The sequence below is a fragment of the Remersonia thermophila genome, chromosome 4 (assembly GCF_042764415.1).
Source record: "Remersonia thermophila strain ATCC 22073 chromosome 4, whole genome shotgun sequence".
Taxonomy (NCBI): Eukaryota; Fungi; Ascomycota; class Sordariomycetes; order Sordariales; family Chaetomiaceae; genus Remersonia; species Remersonia thermophila.
Window position 1 is genome coordinate 1,431,081 of NC_092220.1, and position 20,590 is coordinate 1,451,670.

Consider the following 20,590-nt stretch of genomic DNA (forward strand, 5'->3'; position numbering starts at 1 on the left):
CAAGGTGCATGGTCACGCTCGTAACGCCATGCGCCTTACACATGCCAACGCCCGGGCACGCAACCGTACCTACCTAGGCGCTTGTCCAGCGGGACGCCTGCAGGCCGAGGCTCAACCGTTGACAGGCTTGCGCGAGATGAAGCAGCCTCTCATGTCGTTGGTGTTTGGAGAAATCTCCGAAAGCTCTGTGGTTGGCCGAGCTTCTTAACGAGATGGCGGCGGTTGTTTCTGAAGAGCCCGTGCCCCATGGACGTGGAGCAGGGCCCGCTGAAACCAAGAACCCTGGGCGCTGCGCCGTGATTGGCTCCCGGCCGACACGAGCCCCGCATGCGGCTCCTCGACCAGCGTCTCTTCAGCGGAGGAAGGCATGCTGAGACGAACCCTGTGCCATGTCTCGTCTGATCAGAGAAAGCCTTCCCGCCCTCCTCCCCCCAACTCCACACAACCAACCCGCTCGCTTTCACCAAGCCAAGAGAGCCCCCCTCGCCGACGTCTCAACCCCTAGAGTCTTCCTTTGCTTAACGACAGAAGCGCGCGTTAGCGATGATACCTCACAGCCCGCCTCGGCCGGTCTGGATCGCCCGGTGAGATGACAGGCTGATGGATGGGGGTCTGGAGGGCGACTTGAGCCGACAGGCATGCAATGATGGGGGTCAAGGGGACCCATTGTCCAAGGAAACATGTCAGCGTGCTGTACACAGTACGCTGTGTGTGGTAAGGTGGTGGCATCGACTTTGAATGCAACCGCCGATCATTCCATCTTGCAATCGAGACCCAACGCTGACATGGTGGCCATCCCATCCTCCACCGTTGGGATGTCGACAGGGCGGGCTGCCTCGCAGGGCCCAACTGCCCACACATACACAGTACAACGTAGTGCAGTAACTATTGGTTGTGGTTGGCGTACATATCCGTACGCACACCACACTCTCTCGTCAAGGCAACCGGGCGTCTATCCAAACGGCCAGCACCGGCTTCCATGTCCCTGCATAGGAGCGCCCGAGATGAACAGGGGGCCCGGCGAGCCTCCTCCTCCCTCCCGCACCCCCACCGAACGAGGAACGCCCCCCCTGGCAAGCATGGTCGCACGAACCTTGATGTCCATCTCGTTCCGGAATTCAGTCGATCCGGCCTCCCTCTCCCAGGGGAACGGGCCACGCAGCAGGGCACCAGCCGTGACAGCCCGCCCATCCACCCTGGTCCAGGAATACGGGCTAGCTCCCGTCGCCTCCGATCGCCAACGACGACGCCTCGGGCTGGCCAGCCACGGCATGGGGGAATGGAGAATCTCATGATCCATGACCCATGATGAGACGAAGCGCCCTCGAAACCCCATCCCGTGCCTATGCCATGATCAACATATAAGTGGGCGGTCCGTCTCCCACACGACGCTGTTGGGTTTCCCTTTTCTCTCCTCACGCCGTTTCCAACTTCTCCTTTCCATTCTTTCGGTTCTGCGAACTGTTTCTACGTTTTTTGACGCTCTTTATTCTTTTCGTTTGGCTCTTTGCTCCGTGAGGCCGGGTCCTCTCCTTTCTTTTGCTCCCTCCTTTTCATACGCGTCGATCGCTCAACACACACACCGTCATCATGAAGTACACAACGGCTCTGCTCTCCATGGCCGGCGCCGTCTTGGCCGCCGTGCCCCAGGAGCACTCCCACGAGGAGGACCTGCGCAAGACCAGCCAGATGCTCTTCCTCAACAACCCCCTCGGGATCAAGGACGCCGTCTTTGGTCTCTTGGGCAACGCTGCCGCCGCCGAGGGCGCCCCCACCGTCCAGAACCTCGACTGCCTGCAGCAGATCATCGCCGACCAGGCCTTCTCCAACGCCAAGGCCGCCGGCGACCTCGACGGCATGATCTCGGCCATCCGCTACCGCGCTCTCGAGAAGAACACCCTGCAGGTCGGCCTCGCCAGCCCCCTGTGCAACGAGACCGCCGTCAACCCGGAGATCGCCTCCATCCAGCAGCACCAGGACGCCGCCTCCCCCGAGGCCGTCGTGAACCGCGACGTGGAGCTGGCCGTCGCCCGCTCCCTGGCCTCGATCGGCGCCGACCCCTTGCTGGCTCTGCGCAGCGCCACCTTCCCTCCCGGCGAGGTACGTTAGACACTTGGGACAGCGTTTTTTTTTTGGTTCCCTGCCTTGATGCGTTGGTGACTGACACGGCCTGTAGATCGGTGACCCGACGGCCAGGGGTCAGACCTGCAACGACCCGGATGACCCGGTCGGCTGCATCTTCACTCTCAACCTTCTCACCCCGGCCGTGACCGAGGAGGAGATCCTGGCTGCCGTGGCCGATATCACCGGCGACAACGGCAACGGCAACGGCAACGACGCCGGTGCCGGTGATGACGGTACGTGGAGATGCCACCCGCCAGCGGGCACGATACGAGGACTGGAAGCTGACTCGGTCCCAGAGGCTTGCGAGATCGACGAGGGCGACGACGCCGGCGCTGACAACGGCAACGACGCCGGCAATGACGCCGGCAATGACAACGCCAACGACAACGTCGACAACGGGGCTGATGCTGGTGCGGGTGCCGGCGACGATGGTACGTTCAAGATATTGCCAAGCAAGCATAGAGGAGAGGAGAACGGACAAACGCTAACACGGCCCAGAAGAAGCCTGCGAGGTCGATGATGGCAACAACAACGACAACGGCAACGACAACGGCAACGGTAACAACGACAACAACGACAACGGCAACGACGACACCCCCACCGGCACCGCCAACGTCCAGGCCTTCACCGGCGCCGTCGGCGCCCCGGCTCCCCCCGTCATCAGCGACCCGGCCTCGAACCGGCCCTTCTCGGTCAACGGCGCCACCTTCCAGAACATCGCCGCCGCCCTCTCGCGTTCGTGCGACGTGCAAAAGAACCAGTGCGCCAACGCCGCCAACAGCGGCCAGCTCGCCGGCGGCGTGGCCCAGTGCGAGGAGCAGCTGCAGCAGTGCCGGGCCGCCAACAACCTCCGCCGGCGCCGCCGCGAGGCCCCGTCCGCCGCCAGAGCCTGAGCTTCGGCAGCTGCGGCAGCCCCGCGATCCGCTTCGCCGCCGGCCTCGACGGGCGCCGCGAGCCGAGCTTCCAGAGCGGCAACCAGCGCGACTTCAACCACGGCTCGGCCTTCAACATCCGCATCATCGCCGACTTTACCTGCCAGCGGCTCGAGAGCAGCTGCAAGGCCCCGCAGGAGACGGTGCAGGCCTGCCGCCAGGCCGCCCAGGCCGCCCAGGCTGCCCAGGCCGTCAGCGGGCAGACCGCCGCCGACGCGTTTAACTCGGCGCTCGGCGTGTCGGCTTAAGCGGGAGAAGAAGAGAGAGGGGGGGGGTTGGGGTTTGTTACGATTCACTATCATGATGATGACGAGTGTTGGCGCATGTTTGATTAGGTTCGACCTGTATGAAAAAGAATAAAAAAAGATGAAGTTGGAAACCCACCCCATGCGTTCTGCAGAGTTCGTCGTCTGCTAGAGTGATCTTGATGTTTTTGGCTTGAAGAAGAGCATGATATAGGCAGGGGATCCAGCAGTGTTGACACTCCAGAGGGAGGCAAGCTTGGGGGGGGGGGGGGCTTGTCCTTTGTGATGTTGTCTGCGACATCGTAACCACGCTTTCACAGCTGTTTTTCAACCTCAGGAGAAGCTGGCCATGCTGAAGCCCTTCTACCAGGCGATGATAAAGAAGAGAGAGAGTACATATGCATGTAACGTGTGCTGCAGTCTATATATCCATGGACGTATGCAAGACAATGCAAACAAAGATCTCGACTCGTGACCCGGTGATGGTGGTGGTGGTGGTGCTAACTGTTGCTGCTGCTGCTGCGACGCAACCACCTCACCAACTTCAAACAGTCTGCCGCATATTCCACAAGCCACCTCATTTTCTTTTCGCCCTCTCAGCCCCAAACGATGCCGAGGACCGGTGTCCTCTCTCAAAACATGTCCCACAGCGGCGGGGGCAGGGCAGGCCGGCATGCGGGATTGCCCCCATGCCGCGTGCCCGACCGTTTGTGCTGCTTCGAGTGCTTCCCCGGCGGCTTCGGCTGCTTGACGGCGACGTACACCACCCGGCGGGCCGGGTTGCCCACCGTGACCGACTTGGAGTCGAGGCCGTAGTAGTCGGAAATGGAGTGGGTGAGCCAGCGCCTGGGGGAGCGTGCGTGTGTGAGCCCGAGTGTGTAAAACCGGAGGAAAGGGAAAGGAGGGGGAAAAGGGGAAAGAGAACCAGGAGAACCATGGCGATAGAAAAGAAAAGGAAAAAAAAAAAAAAAAAAAAAAAAAAAGGAACGTACTGAAACGCGCCGCCGGTGCCCTCCTCCATCTCCAACACCATGCCGCTCTCCAGCACGGCTCCGTTCCTCTCCCCGTCGCCGGCCCGCCCCTTTGAGGTGCCACGGCCATCGCCCCCCGCCGCCGCCCTAGGCGGCTTCCCGTCGCGCATCGCCCCATTGCGGCCCACAAACACAATCTCGTCGTCGTCCGGGTCCGTTTCCTCGTCGCTGCCGGCGGCTTCCGCAGGCTCCGCCGCCGCCGCCGCCGTCGCGAGCCCGCACCGCACGACAAACTCCCTCACCGGCTGCTCCAGCATGCGCAGCCACTCCCTCGCCGCCGGCGTGCGCTTGACCGTGGCGCGCAGGTCGCGGGGCACGCGGCCGACGTGCTGCAGGACGCTGCGGCCCTCGTGGCCCATGGCTTCCTCGTCCCTCGCCTCCGCGGCAGCACCGGCGGCGGCGGTCGCGCGGCCCTTCCGCTTGCCCTTGCCGCCGCCGATCCGGCGCTTCTTCTCCTCCTCCTCCTCCCTCCGCTTCTCGGCCCGCTCCCGCAGGCCGCCAATGTCCCAGTACTGGGCGAGCTGGTACGGCACGGGCGGGAGGACGGGATGGGTCGGGCGGATCTGGAAGTCGGATGGCAAGGGCGGAACGACGTTGGGGACGTGTGCGAGGTGGTCTGCGTTGGTTGGGGGGAAAGGGCGTCGCAAGGCCGCGCGCGCGCCGCCGCGTGGGAGCGGGACGCGCGGGGGGAGGCGGCGGCGCGGTTGGTTAGCTCGCTCGGTCAAACACGGACGGACGGACGAGAAAGGAGACGTGTGGACGGGACGGTACCATTCTCCCACCTCCTCCTCTGCCGGCTCCCCTCCTTCCCCATCAACAAGGATTCCCGCCGGCGCAAGCTGTCGCGGCGCGAAGGGGTGCGACGCAGACGGCCCCCTGCCGCCTCGCCGTCATCGCCATCGCCGTCGCCATCGCCGGCGCCAAACTTGACCCCGCGCAGCTTCAGCCCCCCGCCGACGGGCGTGGCCGCCACGTGCGACGACGGGTCGGCGAGCTCGGCGTCGAGCGCGATCGACAGCGCCGTGCCGGTGCCGCGCGCGACGGGGGTGATGTTGAGCGATTCGAGCGCGGCGACGGTCCAGGCTTCGATGTCGACGGTGGCGGTCGAGGCGGACGAGAGGGAGTGCTGGTGGCCGGCCTGCCAGGGGCTGGGAGCCGTCACGGGCGCGGGTGCAGGCGCGGGCGCAGGCGCGGGCGCGGGGTTGGCGCCGTCACTGGCCGGCGCGGCCTCGGAGGCCGCGGGGTGAGTGACCGGACGATGTGTGATGGCCATTGACCTGCCGGAGCGAGGCTTTCGCGAGGGATGGATGCTGGTGAAGGGTGTGCCGACCGATGTGGTGTGGGATGAGCGGGGTGTGGCATGTGAGAATAATATCGAGCTCCCCCCCTCCGAGTCCCGCGTCGACGCCGAGAAAGCCCACAGAAACGTTATCACTGGCCAATTCGCGGTGGGTCGTCTGAAAGGCTTACACGAGAGACTGCGATATCTCTCTATCCGCGAGGACGGTAAGGTCTCTGATCCCTGAACCCCCCCCCGACTTTGGCTGCGAGGGAGAAAAAGACTCGAGGCCAAACAGGGAGAGGGTGAGCGACGGCTTGATTTTGAACCCCGTTCCCGGAAAAAAGCCAAAAGGTATCATCAATGGTTCGGAAGATGCCAAGTCCATGCTGTCGAGGGCGGCCAGGGGTGAGCCATCTTCGGTGTGTGACGCATCGGCGCAAATCCAACCCTGTCACCCCCCCCCCTTGTCATCGTCAACGGCTTGAATTCCCCCCTCCCCTGCCAACCACAAGGCTCACCCAAGCACGCCTCCACGGTCTTGGACATCCGTCGTTGAAGAATAACTCTGCTCATGTAGGCCGCCCCATATGATCTGTGCTTATGGCGGTGTAATATGGTATCTCGGTGTAAAAAAAAAAAAAAAAAAAAAAAAAAGTCGAAGATCGTCATGACGTGCGACGACGATACAATCGCCGTGGTATCACTCTCTCTCCTCCTATCCTCCCCCCCGAGCTCCCTTTCCGCTCAACCCTGCCACTTATTCTGCACCAACCCATTAAGACTATCCCTGAGCTCGCCCGTCCGTGTGCTCTTTCTCGTATCCTTTGCCTTCTCCTTCTCCTTCTCCCCTCCCCCCTCCGGCACATCCTCCAGCCTCTCCATCCCCGCCGGCCTCCCCGTGACAAAGCCCATCACGCTATCCCTCACGCTCCCCCTCCCGCCAGCGTCCAAGCTCCTCCTCCCGGCGGCGCTCTCCACGGCCGAGAAGTTGCCTATCCCCGTCATCATACCCCTGCCCGCTGCCCTCCCGCCGCCGTCGCCGCCGCCGCCTTGGTTCCCGTTGCTCTCGGCAGCACCACGACCCTTCCCCGCGCCGGTCCACGCCGCGGGCAACCACCCCGTCAGCCAACCCCCGCTCTCTGATCCGGACCAGGAAGACCCAGACCTCCTCCGTTGGTCTGGGTCGTTGCTCAGGCGCCTGCGCCGAAGCATGATAAACGAAACCGCGATAAGCGCGACCGCCGCAAGGCTTCCCACCACGGGCGCCGCGACCCACGCCATGGACGGCGTGCTCGCCGCCGAGTCGACGGCGCCGTCGGGCGCTGCCGTGGCATCCGACGACGACACGGCGGTTGTGGCGGGGATGATTTGGGACGTGCTAGGTACGAGGGAGGAGAGGGAAGCGTCGATGGAGGAGGAGGAGAGAGAAGAGGAGGAAGAAGAAAGTGAGGTTTCTGCTGATGACGATGACGATGACGATGACGATGACGATGACGATGACGAGCCGGCAGGTTCCGTGACCGTTACCGTCGAGACGGTGGGCGAAGCAGCGCCGGGAGGGGTGAAGATGATCCCGACGCCGCCGCCCACCGTGCCTGTGGGGACGGGGATGGTCGTCACCCCCGGCCCGGACGGCGCCGGAGCGCCCGCTCCCGGCACCAGCAGCGCCGAGTCGGTAAAGGGGTGAGCGGTGATGTCGCCCGGGTTCGCCGGGGCCGACTTGAGGTAACAGTTCTTGAGCCCCAGGTCCAGGGTCGGGTCAAACGACACCGCCCCGCAGCCCGGCGTCGCCCCGCACTGGCCAAGGCAGTCCTGAAACGTCGGCGCAAAATTCTGGCCGAGGTCGTTCCCCGCGATGATGGTGCTGCACATGGTGGTGAAGGTGATGGTCCCTTGGGCCACGGACTGCGTTCCCCCCAGGGTCGGGCAGTTGGAGCTGGCCTCCGGGAAGGCCGCGACGGCAGAGTCGAGCCGGAACGAGAAGCGCCGCTCTTCGAGCCGGAGGCCGGCCTGCAGCGTGCATTGGGCCCCGTCGTACGTGACCCCGTCGCACCTGGGGTGGAACGACGAGCAAATGTCTGCGCAGGTGCGTAGGTCAAAGGCGTCTATCCTTTGGAGCACGTCGCCTTCGATGCTGACGTTGCAGAACACGGTGAAGTCTTGGAAGCTGCCGATGGCGGTGCCGTTGCCGCGGGGGCAGGGTAGGCGGGCGGCGGGTTGTTGGCGTCGGTGCAGCTTTCTCCTCCCCCGGAGGAGGTGGTGGTGGTGGGATTCGTCAGATATCATCTTGGTTCAGAGGAAGAGGCCAGCTCGCTAGCGTAGACGCGGACGGTTGACCGCGGCGATGTGCCGAGTAGGAGGCGGGGAAACCGTCACGGCGATTCGTCGTCGTCGTAGTAGTAGCGGTGGTGGTGGTGGTGGTGGTGGTGGTGGTGGTGGTGATGGTGACGGTAGGGCGGGCTTCACGAACAATCGATCAAGAGAAAGAAACATGGCGAAGAGGGCACACGGTAACTAACCCCCGGCGCTCTGGCAGAAGCGACGAGAAAACACCTGCGATGCACCCTGTCGGGTATAAGAGACTCTGGTGTATTGTTCTACAGGCAAGGCTGGAAGGGGCCGTTGGGCATCGCATGCTGCGCGGCACATCACTCGCCGCATCGCGTACCTGATCGACTGGCATCTGTGGGCAGCCGGGAGGGGTTTCGGTTTGAGGTGCACCCCCTCGCGAGCAAAAAAGAGAGGATCAGAGCCATGACGATTTGTTGTGTTGCCGAGGGAGCGGACGAGGCATCCACCCCGAGGCGGCGACACATGTGGTGGGTGGTGATGTCTTGCATAAGGCCGAGGAGACATCGGTGTTCCAGGTCCGTAGATCATGTCAGCGAGCCGGATCAGTTCCGAGCCGCAACGAAACCCCCTCCCCTCAACCCAAGCCTCCCAAGCCAACCGGAACATTCTTTCGTCGCTCCAAGTGTCCGACATTTTCAAATGGCATCTTCGCTTGGAAATTTTTCGGCCGCGTTTGATGTTTCTGCGGAGGCCCAGCTGGGCGGCAGACCGCCGCCGGCCGAAACCCTTGCCTAAAAAGCGCGGTACGATCCGGACGCAAAGGCACGGCGGGAAATTTCGTCATCCCAGCATTCGGAATTTTGTTGTTTTGTGATCCGAACCGGATCCTTCAGGATCAACAACAGCCTTGAACACAAGAGGTGACCCGGGGGGGAGGAGGCGTGCCAGACCATGGTTCACAGCGTGGATGTGGTGGGAGGAGGAGTCGTGACCGTGCGCAGCCGCACTAAATAGTCAACTAACTGGATCGGATGCACCCACCACCCCTGGACCTGCAGAAGCCGACTCCTGCTGTACCCCAGATCTGAAGCCGGCCCTGATCCGATGCCGAGCCTGTAGCCCCCGGACGACAAGGGCAAGGTGGTCGAGGTGCGCGTCTGCCGCTGACGCCTGTATGTATGCATGTATCTCCACGGGATGCGATGGGATGACACCGAACCCTGCCACCATGCCAGTTAAAACTCTCCGAGCAGTCAATCCCGACGACCTTGTCCTCTCGTATTGGGGAACCTGGATCCCCGGTTGTGTTAAGGTTCCAGAGGGGCCTAAGGAAGGGCAAAGCGCAACGTCGCTGCTGCCATGCAAAGCCATGGGTCGTCATCACCAAAGAAAATAAAGCATATCTCAATTCTGCTCAGCTCTCCTAGTCTCGGTTCGTCTGGTAGTTCCGGTCCGATTCTTCCGCCGCGGCGGATCGAAGCAGCGGGGCCGACTCGTCCACCGACTCGGCATCTTGCCGATCCAGGGAGGCTCGCAGATCCGTCCGCACATCGGCCGGGCTTTCGGAGTACACCTCGGGATACCAAACCGGCGGCGGCGGCGTCTTGGGCGGCGCCTCGCGGGCCTTGTGGGCCCGGACCTCATAGTACACGGCCAGAGACAGCAGGATGCCCTGCATGGTGGCCGTCAGGACGAAAATGCCCCAGGAACTCCAGCCGGCCCAGCCAAGCCGCGCGAACAGGCTGCCGGCAAACACGAAGCCGCCCGGCGTCTGGATGCACATCATGGGGATGCTCAGGCTGCCCACGTGCTTGAGATGGTACGTGGTCCAGATCTGCGGGATGTACTGCACGGCGGCCAGGAAGGCGGCCATGACGCCGAGGAAGTTGGCCCAGATGGGAAGATAGTCCTTGGCCACGGTCGACAGGATGCCGGTGATCACGATGACCGCCAGGCCGTGCAGCAGGGTCAGGGACGCGACCAGCAAGGCGGTCTGCCATCGGGGGGCGTTTTCTTCGGCGACGTCTTCGAGGTCGGCGTCGGCCGTGTCGTAGCGGAAGAAGACGAGGAACAAGACGAAGCTGCCGACGGCTGCGGTCAGGCGCTGCTGGGCGTCGAAAGGACAAGCACAAAGACCTACATGAAAGAGAAGCAAATCCACTGCACGCCGAGCTGGGCAATGCCGAGCAATCCGGCGATGCAGTGGAAGGAATCGAGCTCCTTGCAGCAAGCCACGTCCTGGCGGGACTTTGGCAGCAAGAGGATGTTGGCGAAGGCGGACGTGGCGGAGGTGGTGCCGAGGAGGACAAAGTAGGGCGAGATGCCCTCGGAGGTGCCGCGCTTGATGATCCGGGCGTGCTGCGGCAGGTAGCTGACGAGCATGCCAATGACGAGAAAGCTGGGGTGCGGGAGGTGTCAGCAGGAAGACGGCAAGCGAGGCGTCGGCCTTGGCGGGTCGTACATGGAGACGATGAGGTTGACCACGCTGAGGTCGCGAAGCTCCTCGCAGCGGTCTTGGGTGTTGATGGCGAAGAGGTCCATGGCTGCAACGGGGTGGCTGCGACGGGATGGCTGCGACGGGATGGCTGCGAGGGGATGACGCGACGACGATCCACAAAGCCGGGTCGGTCGGTCGGGTATTATCGAAACGAACAATTGGTTGGCCGGTCGTATCCGAGCTCCGATACGCTCAGCACCTCATGATATGCAGCACGATGAGAAGGGGGTTTCGGGAAAAGGCAGGACGGATGGTTGCAGCGACCTGTTGACGCGCAATGTCGGCTCGGGCCTTGGGTGGTGGTGGTTGGTGTGATTGTTGTTGGGGTTGGAGTTTGGAGTTGGGCCAAAGAGGTGCGCACTTGGGAGGTTGGGAAGTAATAATACTGACTAGCAAGCAAGTAGAGAGCTCAAGCAGCCCGGGCGGCTGACACCAAGGTGGCTCCACAAGCTGCCTGTTCCCGAAGTGGGGCCCCGCGTGTCCCCTGCAGTTAGGTGGGCCTCCACCAAGGAAACGGCTAGCGGGTACTGCGTAGCTAACGGTAACTAGCGGGTCTCGCTGGCAGGTCAGGTTACGCTGCCCGCTAATAGGTGGTAGGAGGAGGAAGCTTTGCAGTCGGGTGTACATGATGCTCGCAGCGAGGATGACAGGAATGGGCAATCAGAAGCCGACATGTCGCCCGTAAGGATGGGATTCTATAACGATCCCATTACCTAACTATCTACAGCAAACAATAATGAAAAGCTTTTTGTGCAAAGTCACATACATGCATTCCTCCGTCAAAAGCATCTGTTACGAGTGCCTCTGTCCGGGTGCCATAGCTAGGAGGGTGAATGGCCCGACTAGTCAACTAACTATAACGAACCAGCTAAGCGTGTATATAACTGGAACGCAGGGAAAAGGCAGCGCAGACAAAGAGTCGCCCTGCCTGATCCGGCGAAAGGCGGGGCTCTCGTCAAAACAATAACCTTTCCAAGACGATTCTCATCCTTCTAACCGATTCTGATCGTTCTGTCGAGGTCACCCTTCACATCCGCCTCCAACGCTCAACATCATCAACCTCGTCAGGAGCCCGGTAGGTCGTTAACGTCAGCCATAGTTCTCGCAAGCGATCCCATCGATGGACGGCTGACACCCAGGATGGTACCGGACTCAGCAGACCTGACATCACACCCTCTGTGTCGTCCAAGGAGGCCGCAAACATGGAGCCCACCGCGAGCCTCGTGGCCATGACGGCCAACCCCAACGGCTCTCGACCCCCGGGGTCCAACGCCAGCAAGCATGACAGCTTTTTCAAGAGCGTCCAATGGTTTGCCGTCCGCTTCTTCCCCTTATGGCTCCTCCTTCTTTGGCGGCTAACCATCCCCAGGTCCGCCGACGGCACGACCCTGTTCACATCGTCCTACTCCAACAGGATATGCACCTTTGTCGTGCCGCACGACCTCTTGGAGCCGCGCGACGCTCCCCTGGAGCTCGCCGCCCACAGCACCACCGCTCTCCCCGAGCCCACCAACGTCCTCGCGCCCTGCCCGTACTTCGACCTCGGCCTGGACGGCACCCAAGCCTTCCTCGTCGCCCCTCGCGACCACCCCATCCAGCTGCGCCACGCCTTCGGGCCCTCTCCCGACGACGGAGACGGAGACGGAGACGGGCGCGGCCTCGGCCGGGCCCCGGACCTGCCCCCCATCGCCAACTTCCATCTCATCAAGCGCGAAACCGAGGCCTACCTCCCCGTCACCTCGCTCGTCTGGCCCTACCCGGGCACGCACTTCGTCGTCGGCACCGCCAACCTCATCGCCCTCTACGACGTCTCCCGCCCGGACAACCCCGCCGCGCGCCCGCAGCCCGTGGCCTCCATCCCGACCATCCCCTCGACGCGCCACCTCGCCAAGGGCGGCGGCGTCGGCATGCGCGGCACCGTCTCGGCCCTGGCCGTAGCCGCCGCCCCGGCCTCCGATGCTCGCGGGCACCACGCCGCCGACGGCCTCCTCGCCGCCGGCACCTGGACCCGGCACATGGGCCTGTACGACGTGGGGCGCAGCAACCGCTGCGTCGCGACCTGGAGCGTCGCCGGCGCGGCGGCCTCGGCCTTTGGTGGCGTCGACGTCGGCGGGAAGGGGGTCATGCAGGCCGCCTGGTCGCCGTGCGGGCGGTATCTGCTCGTCAACGAGCGGTGCTCGACGGGGCTGCTGGTGTACGACGTGCGCTACGCGCGCAGGCTGCTGGCGGTGCTCGAGGGGCGGGACGCCATGACGAACCAGCGGCTGAGCTGCGACGTGCTGCCCGGGCTCGAGAGGGTGGGAGGGTTTGAGGTGTGGGCGGGCACGGCGAAAGGCGGGGCTGTGGTGTACGAGGGAGTTGGGAACAGCGAGGGGAGGGTCGAGCCGTCGTGGGGATGGCAGGCGCACGGGTCGGCGGTCGGGGCAACGGCGGTTCATCCGAGGGGATCGGTGGTGGCGACGTGTGAGGGTTCGTGGAGGTTTCGGGAGGAGGAGGACGACGACGACGACGACGAGGAGGAGGAGGCGGAATCCGAGGACTCGGAAGAGAGTTCAGGATCAGAGAGTTCCGAGGACGAATCGGAATCCGACGCCTCTGACGACATCGAGGATGGGAGCCCGAGGTCCAACCAACCCCAGGAGGACGTTGAGGAGCCGGGTCCTGAACCAACACACCCCCAGGCCGCCGTCAAGAAGGCGGCTCGGGTAAAGAAACCCAAGGTGTACCTGGAGGAGACAAGCATGAAGATTTGGAGCATTACCTAGACTCCTTGTCATGGTGGCTCTTGCGGACCGTGGTCGTTGGGAGAAAAAGACTCGAATGAAAGATCATGTATCATCTTGACCATCTCGAATGACCTTCCTGCCGCAGTATCTCGCTCGTCATGGTAATATATTTCAACCAAAGGGTTGGTCAACCTTCCTGGTGACGAACAGACGTCAGGGCCTGCGTCCATCGACCCTGGCACTTCATAGCATGGCCTCCGCGAGATGGGAGAATATAAGTCACCGTGTCTGTCCTCGTGTCAACCGCCTCCCCTCAATGGTCCAAACGCTTCTGTCACAATGGCCAAGCGGTATTGAGGGCGAGACTCGGCGCGGTTCCCTCGTCGTAAATCGAAAGAGGTCCGGGTTCGACTCCACGGCTCGTCGGAGTAAAAATCCTGCGAAGGGTTTTTCGTAACCATCCACCGCTACTCGACCGGCGCGGGAGTAGAGCTGGGTGGTGAGCTTTTTGTACTTTCTTTACCCCTCCTCCAGACACGTCCTCAGCAATGGTTTCCAGAGCAAATCGTCCAAAACGAAGCTATTTCCAACATGCAACTCGCCCGCCCTCACCAGCCACGCGCCATTCCAAGCTTGTTGATCTGCTGGCTTTGCCCCCAACGTTGGTCAAGCACATCCGAAACCCTCTCCAACACCCTCCTCCCACCTAGCATGTCTTCAAACATTTCCACCCTCTCTTCCCTTGACATCGCCACAAACAGCGGCAGGCCGAATGCCCGCCCATCCCTTCCCCCAACCGCCGGCCTCCCATCCGGCACTTTCAGCCTCCCCAACACCGCCTGCGCTGCATACGCGTTCATCCCCGCCCGCCGAAGAAACACCTCCCAGGTCGTTTCGAGAGGTAGCAGCATGTCGCCTACCCCCATCCCGCCATCTTCCCCTTCCTCTGTCCAGCGATGCTGATGCAGGCAAGTGTAAAACGCCGCCCACCGCGCCAGCGTCTCGGCCCCGCCGCCCACGTACACCACTTGCACGTCCGTCCTCACCGCCACCCGCAGCCCGGCCGCGAGCCCCTGCAGCTCGGCCAGAGCGCGCACGTCCGATTGCGAGAGGGGGCTGACGGTCTCGCTGTGTTTGCTGCCCTCGGACACGAGGACAATGAGACGTTCGTGGCGGGCTGCCACGTTGCAAACGATGCGGTGAAAGGTAGGGAGGGAGTCGTCGGTGTTGCTGCCAGGCCCCTCGCCGGATGCCGCGCGCTGCTTTGGGAGGGCGCGCTGACGAAGGTGGATCATGGTGGTCAGGAGGAGGCCCGTGGACGGGGATATCACAATGTCGGCTTCGTCAAGGTTGGGTGGGGAGGTGCCCGGCTGCCAGCCAGGTGGACGGTGCCTGTTGTAGTCGCGGGTCAGGAGGACTATGCCGGGGAGGAACTTCTTTAAGTGTTGCGTGATGATGTTGGAGACTGTAGTTGAAATAACTATGCGCGGAGGGATCTCTGAGGGCATGATCTCGGGGGCAAGCGCGAGAACAGGCTTGGGCGGTGGCGGCATCAGCTTCGCAGCCATCTCGGCTTTGGATAGGGCAGGCCAAGGCCCTGCGTCGCCGCGGGGGTTGAAATAAGAGCTATGCGTGAGCTTTGGCTTCTTGGGGAAGTTCATCTCGACAAAATTCTCGACGAGCGGTGCAAAGTCGGTGAACTCGGTCATGTAACCCCTGAGGACATTGGTTGAAGGAATCAAGGCAGCGTCAATATATCCCTCGGCGAGTGCGTTGCCAGAGGATGCTGCGGCACCGACCTGCCCCTTGTTAGATGGTCCCCTCCCAACCATCTCGTCAATCTGGCGCTTTCTTCTGGCGACCAGGGTAGTCAAGTCTGCGGGCTCTGGGATACGCGGCTTGCTCCTGTGATCTGGGCTACTCTGCAGCTGCTCGGACAACGAGCCCGTCGACCCGGAGGGTTGCCCCGACGATGCGGTGTTTGAACCGCTGGATGGTTCGTCGAATGAGGGCCCCGTAAGCGAGCCCTCGTCGTCATCTTCGTCATCCACCCGGAGGATTGCCGGGCCTGGTTTCTTGTACACGTAGTCCGCGCTGGTGAGAATCTCGTCGTCTCGCGGCCCGCGCAGGAAGGACTCGAGGAGCGCCGGTTCGGCCTCGATTGTCTCCCACGCCGGCCTCTTCTCGCCCATGTGAGCCAATGGCACCCATACCATGTTTTGCTCGGCTGCCCTGTTGTGTGGCCACTTGCTCCCTTGCCAGCTGACATCGAGATGCTGCTGTATCCGCCGAAACATGGCCTCAGGGTCGCAGATTCGTTGCTCCCACTCGGGCACGGAAACGGAGAAATCCAAAATGGGCACCGTGACCCTGGCCGTCGCGTCCAGAGGCTCGAGCTTCTCCTGTTCCGCCTGCCTCATCACGGCGGTCTCGCTGGTCTTGAAGAGGGCAACGAGCTGGCCGGTGGGGCCGTCTGAACCGGAGGATGCGTCGCTGCTCATGACCAGCCTTTTTGCCTGGACCAGGTCCCCCGGATCAAGAACCCTCACGACTTCCACGCCGTTCTCCTCGTCGCCACAGGGGAGCAAGGGGGTATCGAGCTTGATGTTGCGCGGGACGTGTGGAGGAGATGATGTCTCCATCGTAACCCGGAAGTCCCCTGCCCGAAACATCTCAGATACGTCCATGTCGCTGTGTCTTTCCGGAGGCTGATCCGTCTCCATTACATCGGCCCAGAACTGTCGGTCCGGCGCCAAGACCCGATCCTCTGCGGCCTCGATATCCTCGCCTAACCTCGAGCTTGGCTCAGATGGCTCTGGCACCTCGCAGGCATCGGGTTCTGGTGCGAAGGGGTTTTCCATGGGTTCTCTCATGGGACTGAGGGGGGGTGTCAGGCGCTCCCTTGCGCCAACCTACGCCTCGGTCAGCACCAAACCGTATTATGCAGCGTGCTGACGGAGTCACTTGCCCCTTGATAAGCACCGATGCTCTCAACCAACTCCTGCCGATCTTCATGCGTCCACTCCGCCTTGAAGGATTGTATCGCATACAACATGGCGTCTTTGTCCACCTCCAGCCGCTCTCGCTCGATAGCCCGCATCTGGTCAGCATCTTTCTGCAGCATGCTCTGCGGGAACTCGAGCCCCTCGCCGCTCTCAGCATGGACTGGATGCAGCGGTAGCCTATGATCCGGCAGCGAGACCTTCCGCAGCGCCTCCACGCGCCGCTGGAGCGCGCGGCAGTCTGCATCATGATCGCTGCGGAGCGCCGGGAGCTCCATCTTGGTACTTCTCAGAGCTTCCATGCCCGTAGCAGTGGTGGCGAAGCATTGTCGCAAGGTTAGGTCGGCAACCTCGGCTTTCGTGCTTCGGGTGCAGACCTGATGGAGGAACTTCAATGCGGAGGCCGGCATGGGCCATGGCTCGGCGGCGGGGATGATGGGGCGGAAAAGGCACTCGTGGAGTCCAGCTCCCTTCATAAGCTCGTCAGGGCTGAGGCTGTCTAATGTTGAGGCGATGGCTTGGTGGTGCACGACCAGCGCTTGCCTGCCCAGCTGGAGGCTGTCGACGGTGAGTTCATTGCGAAGGGCATAATGAACCGCGTCTTCGACGGGAATCAAGCTGGATGAAACGTCCGAGAGGAGGAGGGGAGCCTCAGGATCCAGCTCCATCTCGCCCTCCATCTTTGGGAACTGGATACTAGGGGTTAGGTTTTGGTTAAGGATGCACAATAATTGGTCCTTGTCCTCCTACGAAAGACTCGCGAGAAAGAAAAAAACCGATTGTAAGTTGGAAGAAGTGAGAGGCACATGGATTCCATTGGATGGCTTGAGGCATCAACATCAGAGTTCGTTCCTTCCCCTTCCATGCGCCGTACGGCGATGTGTTGGCGCAGGCTTACGGTCACGCAGGGCAAGTCGTATCCCGGGTACTGTACCACGAAATCCACCTTGCGCAAGCCGCATTCTCTTTTTGGAAGTGCAGGTACGTACCCAAGGCGCCCGACTTTGTAAGCCGGTACCTCGGGCACCTTAGGTACCTTGGGTGGGTAATTTTTTCGCCTCCTCCTGCGACAACTCGCCGGGAGCAAACCTGGAAGACGCCCGGCGCGAGATCGGGTTCCATGGGAAACGGAGTCACTTTCGCTCATCTCTCAACCGGATACTTCAAGCTCATCAGTGTCAACCGCGTCATCCAGTTTTGAGGCCACTTGACGAACTATTGCCTGTGCCTTAGGACGCCCAGATAGGTATATTGACAAATGCAGAGCCCTCCTCCCAGAGATACACCGGAGCACTGCTGTTTTCATGGTCCCGTCCGCGCACCCAACTCCAAACCAGCCCTGTCCAACTGCCCACCGTCCCGCCCAGACTCCTTCTCATATTGCCATAAATCAAGACCGGGTACCTTGCCCAACTCGCTAAATGACACCACCAACCCCCTCTTCGCCTAGAATTGTCCGATGGACAGGAAGCACTATACAAAAAAAAAAAAAAAAAAAAAAAGAACCGTCCAGGACGCCTGCTCCAAACATTCATCTCGTTGCCAACGTTCAGCGCCAACCATGGCATCTCCAACAAAAAGCTCATCTTCTCCTTCCATGCCCGTTGCCGCCACACCAGCAAACCGACGTTCTGCCCCTTTCCGCCTCGTTTCTTTTCCCTCCGCCCCGGCAGGCAGGCCTTCAGAATCCTGCTCCTTCTAGTCCGTTGGTGCTGTCTTTCCCACCCTCCTCGCTTCCCCGGCTTAGCCAAACAGGGTGTGCAGCCCCGTGGAGCTCATCACGTCCAGCCAGTGTGTCCGCCGCGTTTGGCCGATCTCCTTGTCGTAGACGCTCCAGACTTCGCGCATAAGCTGCTTCGCAACGCCGATCGGCTTGGGCGGGAGGCAAGTCTCGAGCTGGTCCAGCCTGTCCATCACGAACTGACACGCCTGGGACGTGCGCATCGTGGTCTCGGACATGGGAATGCTAGGGCCGGAACCGAGCTCGGTGCTGGCCGAGTAAGAGGGGCTGGTGGTAGTGGCGGCGGTGGCGGCGGCGGCGGCCCCGGACATCATGGTCGGTGGCACGGGGCCCGGCCCGATCATGTCATCCATGTCCAGGATGAGATAGCTGTTCTCGCCGCTGTTCATCTTGACCTTGCTCTCGTACCGAAGACCGCTGCCGGCGCAGAGGCACAGCAGCGGCTGGATGCAGCTGAGGTGGCTGGGCGGGACCTTGGCGAGCACGTCGGTGATATGGAGGGCGAGCGGGGACACCCAAGCGTGCCAGATGGTGGACCGGTGGGCGTCTTTGAACAAGGGGATGCGCTTGGTGCACAGGTCCGGGAAGGTCTCGTAGAGCTGCAGCAACGCGCACAGCCGGTAGGCCTCGGTGATGTAGTGCAGGCCGTGGTCGGAGCAGTGAAAGGCTGGCGGTTGGCATTGGGGCAGCTGGGCAAAGTCCGGCGGGAGGAGCGACTCTTCGATTCGCCGGGCGTCTTTGATGTCCTGGAGAGCGCCCTCCAGGATCTCGTAGCTGGTCCCTTCGTTGAGCCTCCAACGCGTCCGGGACCTGCGGCACAAGGCCATGGCCTTGCCAAACTGCATGAGAACGTCGGGCGAGACCCCGCTCCAGGGGTGCGTCGTCGGAGACACAAGCGCTTTGTTGGGTGTGGGGTCCGGCCAGCTGAGCATGTTATGAAAATCGATATCGTCCTCGCTCACCACGCTCCGAAGCATCTCCTCGTAGACGAGGCAGCCGTTGAAGAAATCGAGAAGCTCCTGCGACTGCTTGTCCAAGCGCCAGCTCTTGAGGGACCTCAACACGTGCCGCGCCTGCCGGACCAGCTCCTGGCCGGTGCGGCGAGCCTCCATCCAGGCCATGGAGGAGCTCATGCAGAACAGCGCGAGGAGCAGCTCGGTGGGGAACCGGCGGGTGGTGCCCGTATAAAAGGCCCGCAGCTCTTGCTTGATCGCGTCGAAGGCCAGCTGCGGCGCGGTCCTGGCCGTGTCTCGCATCACGTGCGGGAGGCGCTCGACCAGCGAGGCGGCCGAGATGGACTGCAGCGAATAGTAGACGGCGGGCGAGCTGTTCCAGAGGTCCCCCGTCAGGCGGCGGTAGGGGTTCGACGGAGAGTCGAGCGCCGACCACGACGTGCACACCGACTTGAACCAGTGTTCGATCAGGAAGGTCGGGATGTTGACCACGGGCTGGACCAAGGTCGGCTTGGGCAGCTCGATGACATCGTCGGCCTGGTCGGGCTCCTCCTTCTTGGGCACCACCGAGTCCACGACCGGCGCATCGGCGGGAACGATGGTGATGTGGGGCCCGCCGGTCGCGATACGATCCTCGTAGTGCGGCGGCGGGGACAGCGTCGCAGGGGATGGCGCAGACGACGCGGACGAAGACGAGGAGGATGACGAGGCGTAGGAGGCGGAAGATGGCGACGGCAATGGCCACGGGGACGGCGACCGCGACGGGTTGCTGTAGGAATGGATAGGCACCGGCGCCAGCAGCGCCTGGGACCTTTCGGGGCTCGAGCCGTCGGCGACGGACGGTTTCGCCGTTGTTTGGGCGCCCGTTATGATGGATTCGGATGCAGCGCTCACGAGCTGCTCAAAGTTCGCCGGGACCCTCGTCTGCGTCGCCGTTGGCCTTTCATGCTTGGTTGACCACTGCAGACGTTGCTGGTAGCCGGGGCACTCAAGGCCCTTCTGGGTGCAGTTGCGACATGTCGGTTTGGTCTCGTCGCATCTCAACTGTGTTTCTGCCAGTTAGCAGTGGAGTTCTCCGCCATCCGCGGGCAGCATCGACTTCAGGGGCAAGGCATCGCGTGGTTCACGCCTCCAAAGTTGGTCCCGCCCGCAAACGAAAGAGAAAGAAAAAAAAAAAAGGCAAGCCGCATCACGAGGGTGAATGATGATGACAATGATGGTGATGATGATGGCGATCATCTCACACGTACCCGTCTGGCTTTGCAGGTGCGACACCCGCTTCTCGACTTTTTTCTGTTCTTCATGACCCCGTCTGGCGCCATTGCTTCCCGGTTGCCGCTCTCGTCCCGCTGCCAAGCAAGTGTTGACGTTGGACTTGAAGGTGGGGAGCGCGGAGGAGAAATACCGCGACCTACGGATGTCGGGCTGACAAGAAAGCCATAAGGTGCCCTCTTCAAGGTCCTTGGACCATCCACCCCTCACACCCCTCCCCTACCTAAGAAGCTGACCTTTGTGCAGCCATCAGAAACGAACCACCCCCCCCCCCCTCCGTCGTCTCAGACGCTGGAAGCCACAACCTAGTACGACAGGGCCAGCGAAGGGATCCAATCGAGGCTGATCCGACGCACGCCTATGAGCAGCCGGGTCCGAGTCGCGGCGGGGTCCACCACCTGGGCGGTTCTCCGGCAGGCAACGCCACAGACAAGCGGCATAAACCGCGGCACGCAGACTTTGGCTCGGATTGCGATGGTGTACACCTATCCAA

The 20,590-nt window shown here is 62.2% G+C and overlaps 8 protein-coding genes across 8 annotated transcripts; 3 read left to right on the forward strand and 5 right to left on the reverse strand.

Moving 5' to 3' along the window:
• Window positions 1-680: 680 nt before the first annotated feature.
• VTJ83DRAFT_4529 (uncharacterized protein) lies at window positions 681-1,295 on the forward strand (the record flags this gene model as incomplete). Its single annotated transcript, XM_071011028.1, has 1 exon — window positions 681-1,295. The coding sequence occupies one exon, from the start codon at window positions 681-683 to the stop codon at window positions 1,293-1,295; it is 615 nt and encodes a 204-aa protein (XP_070865979.1).
• Window positions 1,296-1,590: 295 nt separating this feature from the next.
• Window positions 1,591-3,304, forward strand: VTJ83DRAFT_4530 (uncharacterized protein; the record flags this gene model as incomplete). Its single annotated transcript, XM_071011030.1, has 5 exons — window positions 1,591-2,100; window positions 2,177-2,357; window positions 2,421-2,555; window positions 2,623-2,953; window positions 3,013-3,304. 5 exons carry the CDS (start codon window positions 1,591-1,593, stop codon window positions 3,302-3,304), a joined length of 1,449 nt encoding a protein of 482 aa, XP_070865980.1.
• Window positions 3,305-3,933: 629 nt separating this feature from the next.
• Window positions 3,934-5,605, reverse strand: VTJ83DRAFT_4531 (uncharacterized protein; the record flags this gene model as incomplete). The annotated part of the gene is made up of 3 exons (XM_071011031.1): window positions 3,934-4,147; window positions 4,294-4,948; window positions 5,104-5,605. The coding sequence occupies 3 exons, from the start codon at window positions 5,603-5,605 to the stop codon at window positions 3,934-3,936; spliced, it is 1,371 nt and encodes a 456-aa protein (XP_070865981.1).
• Window positions 5,606-6,358: 753 nt separating this feature from the next.
• VTJ83DRAFT_4532 (uncharacterized protein) lies at window positions 6,359-7,900 on the reverse strand (the record flags this gene model as incomplete). Its single annotated transcript, XM_071011032.1, has 1 exon — window positions 6,359-7,900. One exon carries the CDS (start codon window positions 7,898-7,900, stop codon window positions 6,359-6,361), a length of 1,542 nt encoding a protein of 513 aa, XP_070865982.1.
• Window positions 7,901-9,329: 1,429 nt separating this feature from the next.
• Window positions 9,330-10,447, reverse strand: VTJ83DRAFT_4533 (uncharacterized protein; the record flags this gene model as incomplete). Its single annotated transcript, XM_071011033.1, has 3 exons — window positions 9,330-9,987; window positions 10,047-10,304; window positions 10,368-10,447. The coding sequence occupies 3 exons, from the start codon at window positions 10,445-10,447 to the stop codon at window positions 9,330-9,332; spliced, it is 996 nt and encodes a 331-aa protein (XP_070865983.1).
• A 1,158-nt stretch (window positions 10,448-11,605) lies between these two features.
• VTJ83DRAFT_4534 (uncharacterized protein) lies at window positions 11,606-13,168 on the forward strand (the record flags this gene model as incomplete). The annotated part of the gene is made up of 2 exons (XM_071011034.1): window positions 11,606-11,712; window positions 11,773-13,168. 2 exons carry the CDS (start codon window positions 11,606-11,608, stop codon window positions 13,166-13,168), a joined length of 1,503 nt encoding a protein of 500 aa, XP_070865984.1.
• A 569-nt stretch (window positions 13,169-13,737) lies between these two features.
• VTJ83DRAFT_4535 (uncharacterized protein) lies at window positions 13,738-16,811 on the reverse strand (the record flags this gene model as incomplete). Its single annotated transcript, XM_071011035.1, has 2 exons — window positions 13,738-16,006; window positions 16,180-16,811. The coding sequence occupies 2 exons, from the start codon at window positions 16,809-16,811 to the stop codon at window positions 13,738-13,740; spliced, it is 2,901 nt and encodes a 966-aa protein (XP_070865985.1).
• A 1,063-nt stretch (window positions 16,812-17,874) lies between these two features.
• VTJ83DRAFT_4536 (uncharacterized protein) lies at window positions 17,875-20,147 on the reverse strand (the record flags this gene model as incomplete). The annotated part of the gene is made up of 2 exons (XM_071011036.1): window positions 17,875-19,869; window positions 20,076-20,147. The coding sequence occupies 2 exons, from the start codon at window positions 20,145-20,147 to the stop codon at window positions 17,875-17,877; spliced, it is 2,067 nt and encodes a 688-aa protein (XP_070865986.1).
• Between the last annotated feature and the right edge of the window lie 443 nt (window positions 20,148-20,590).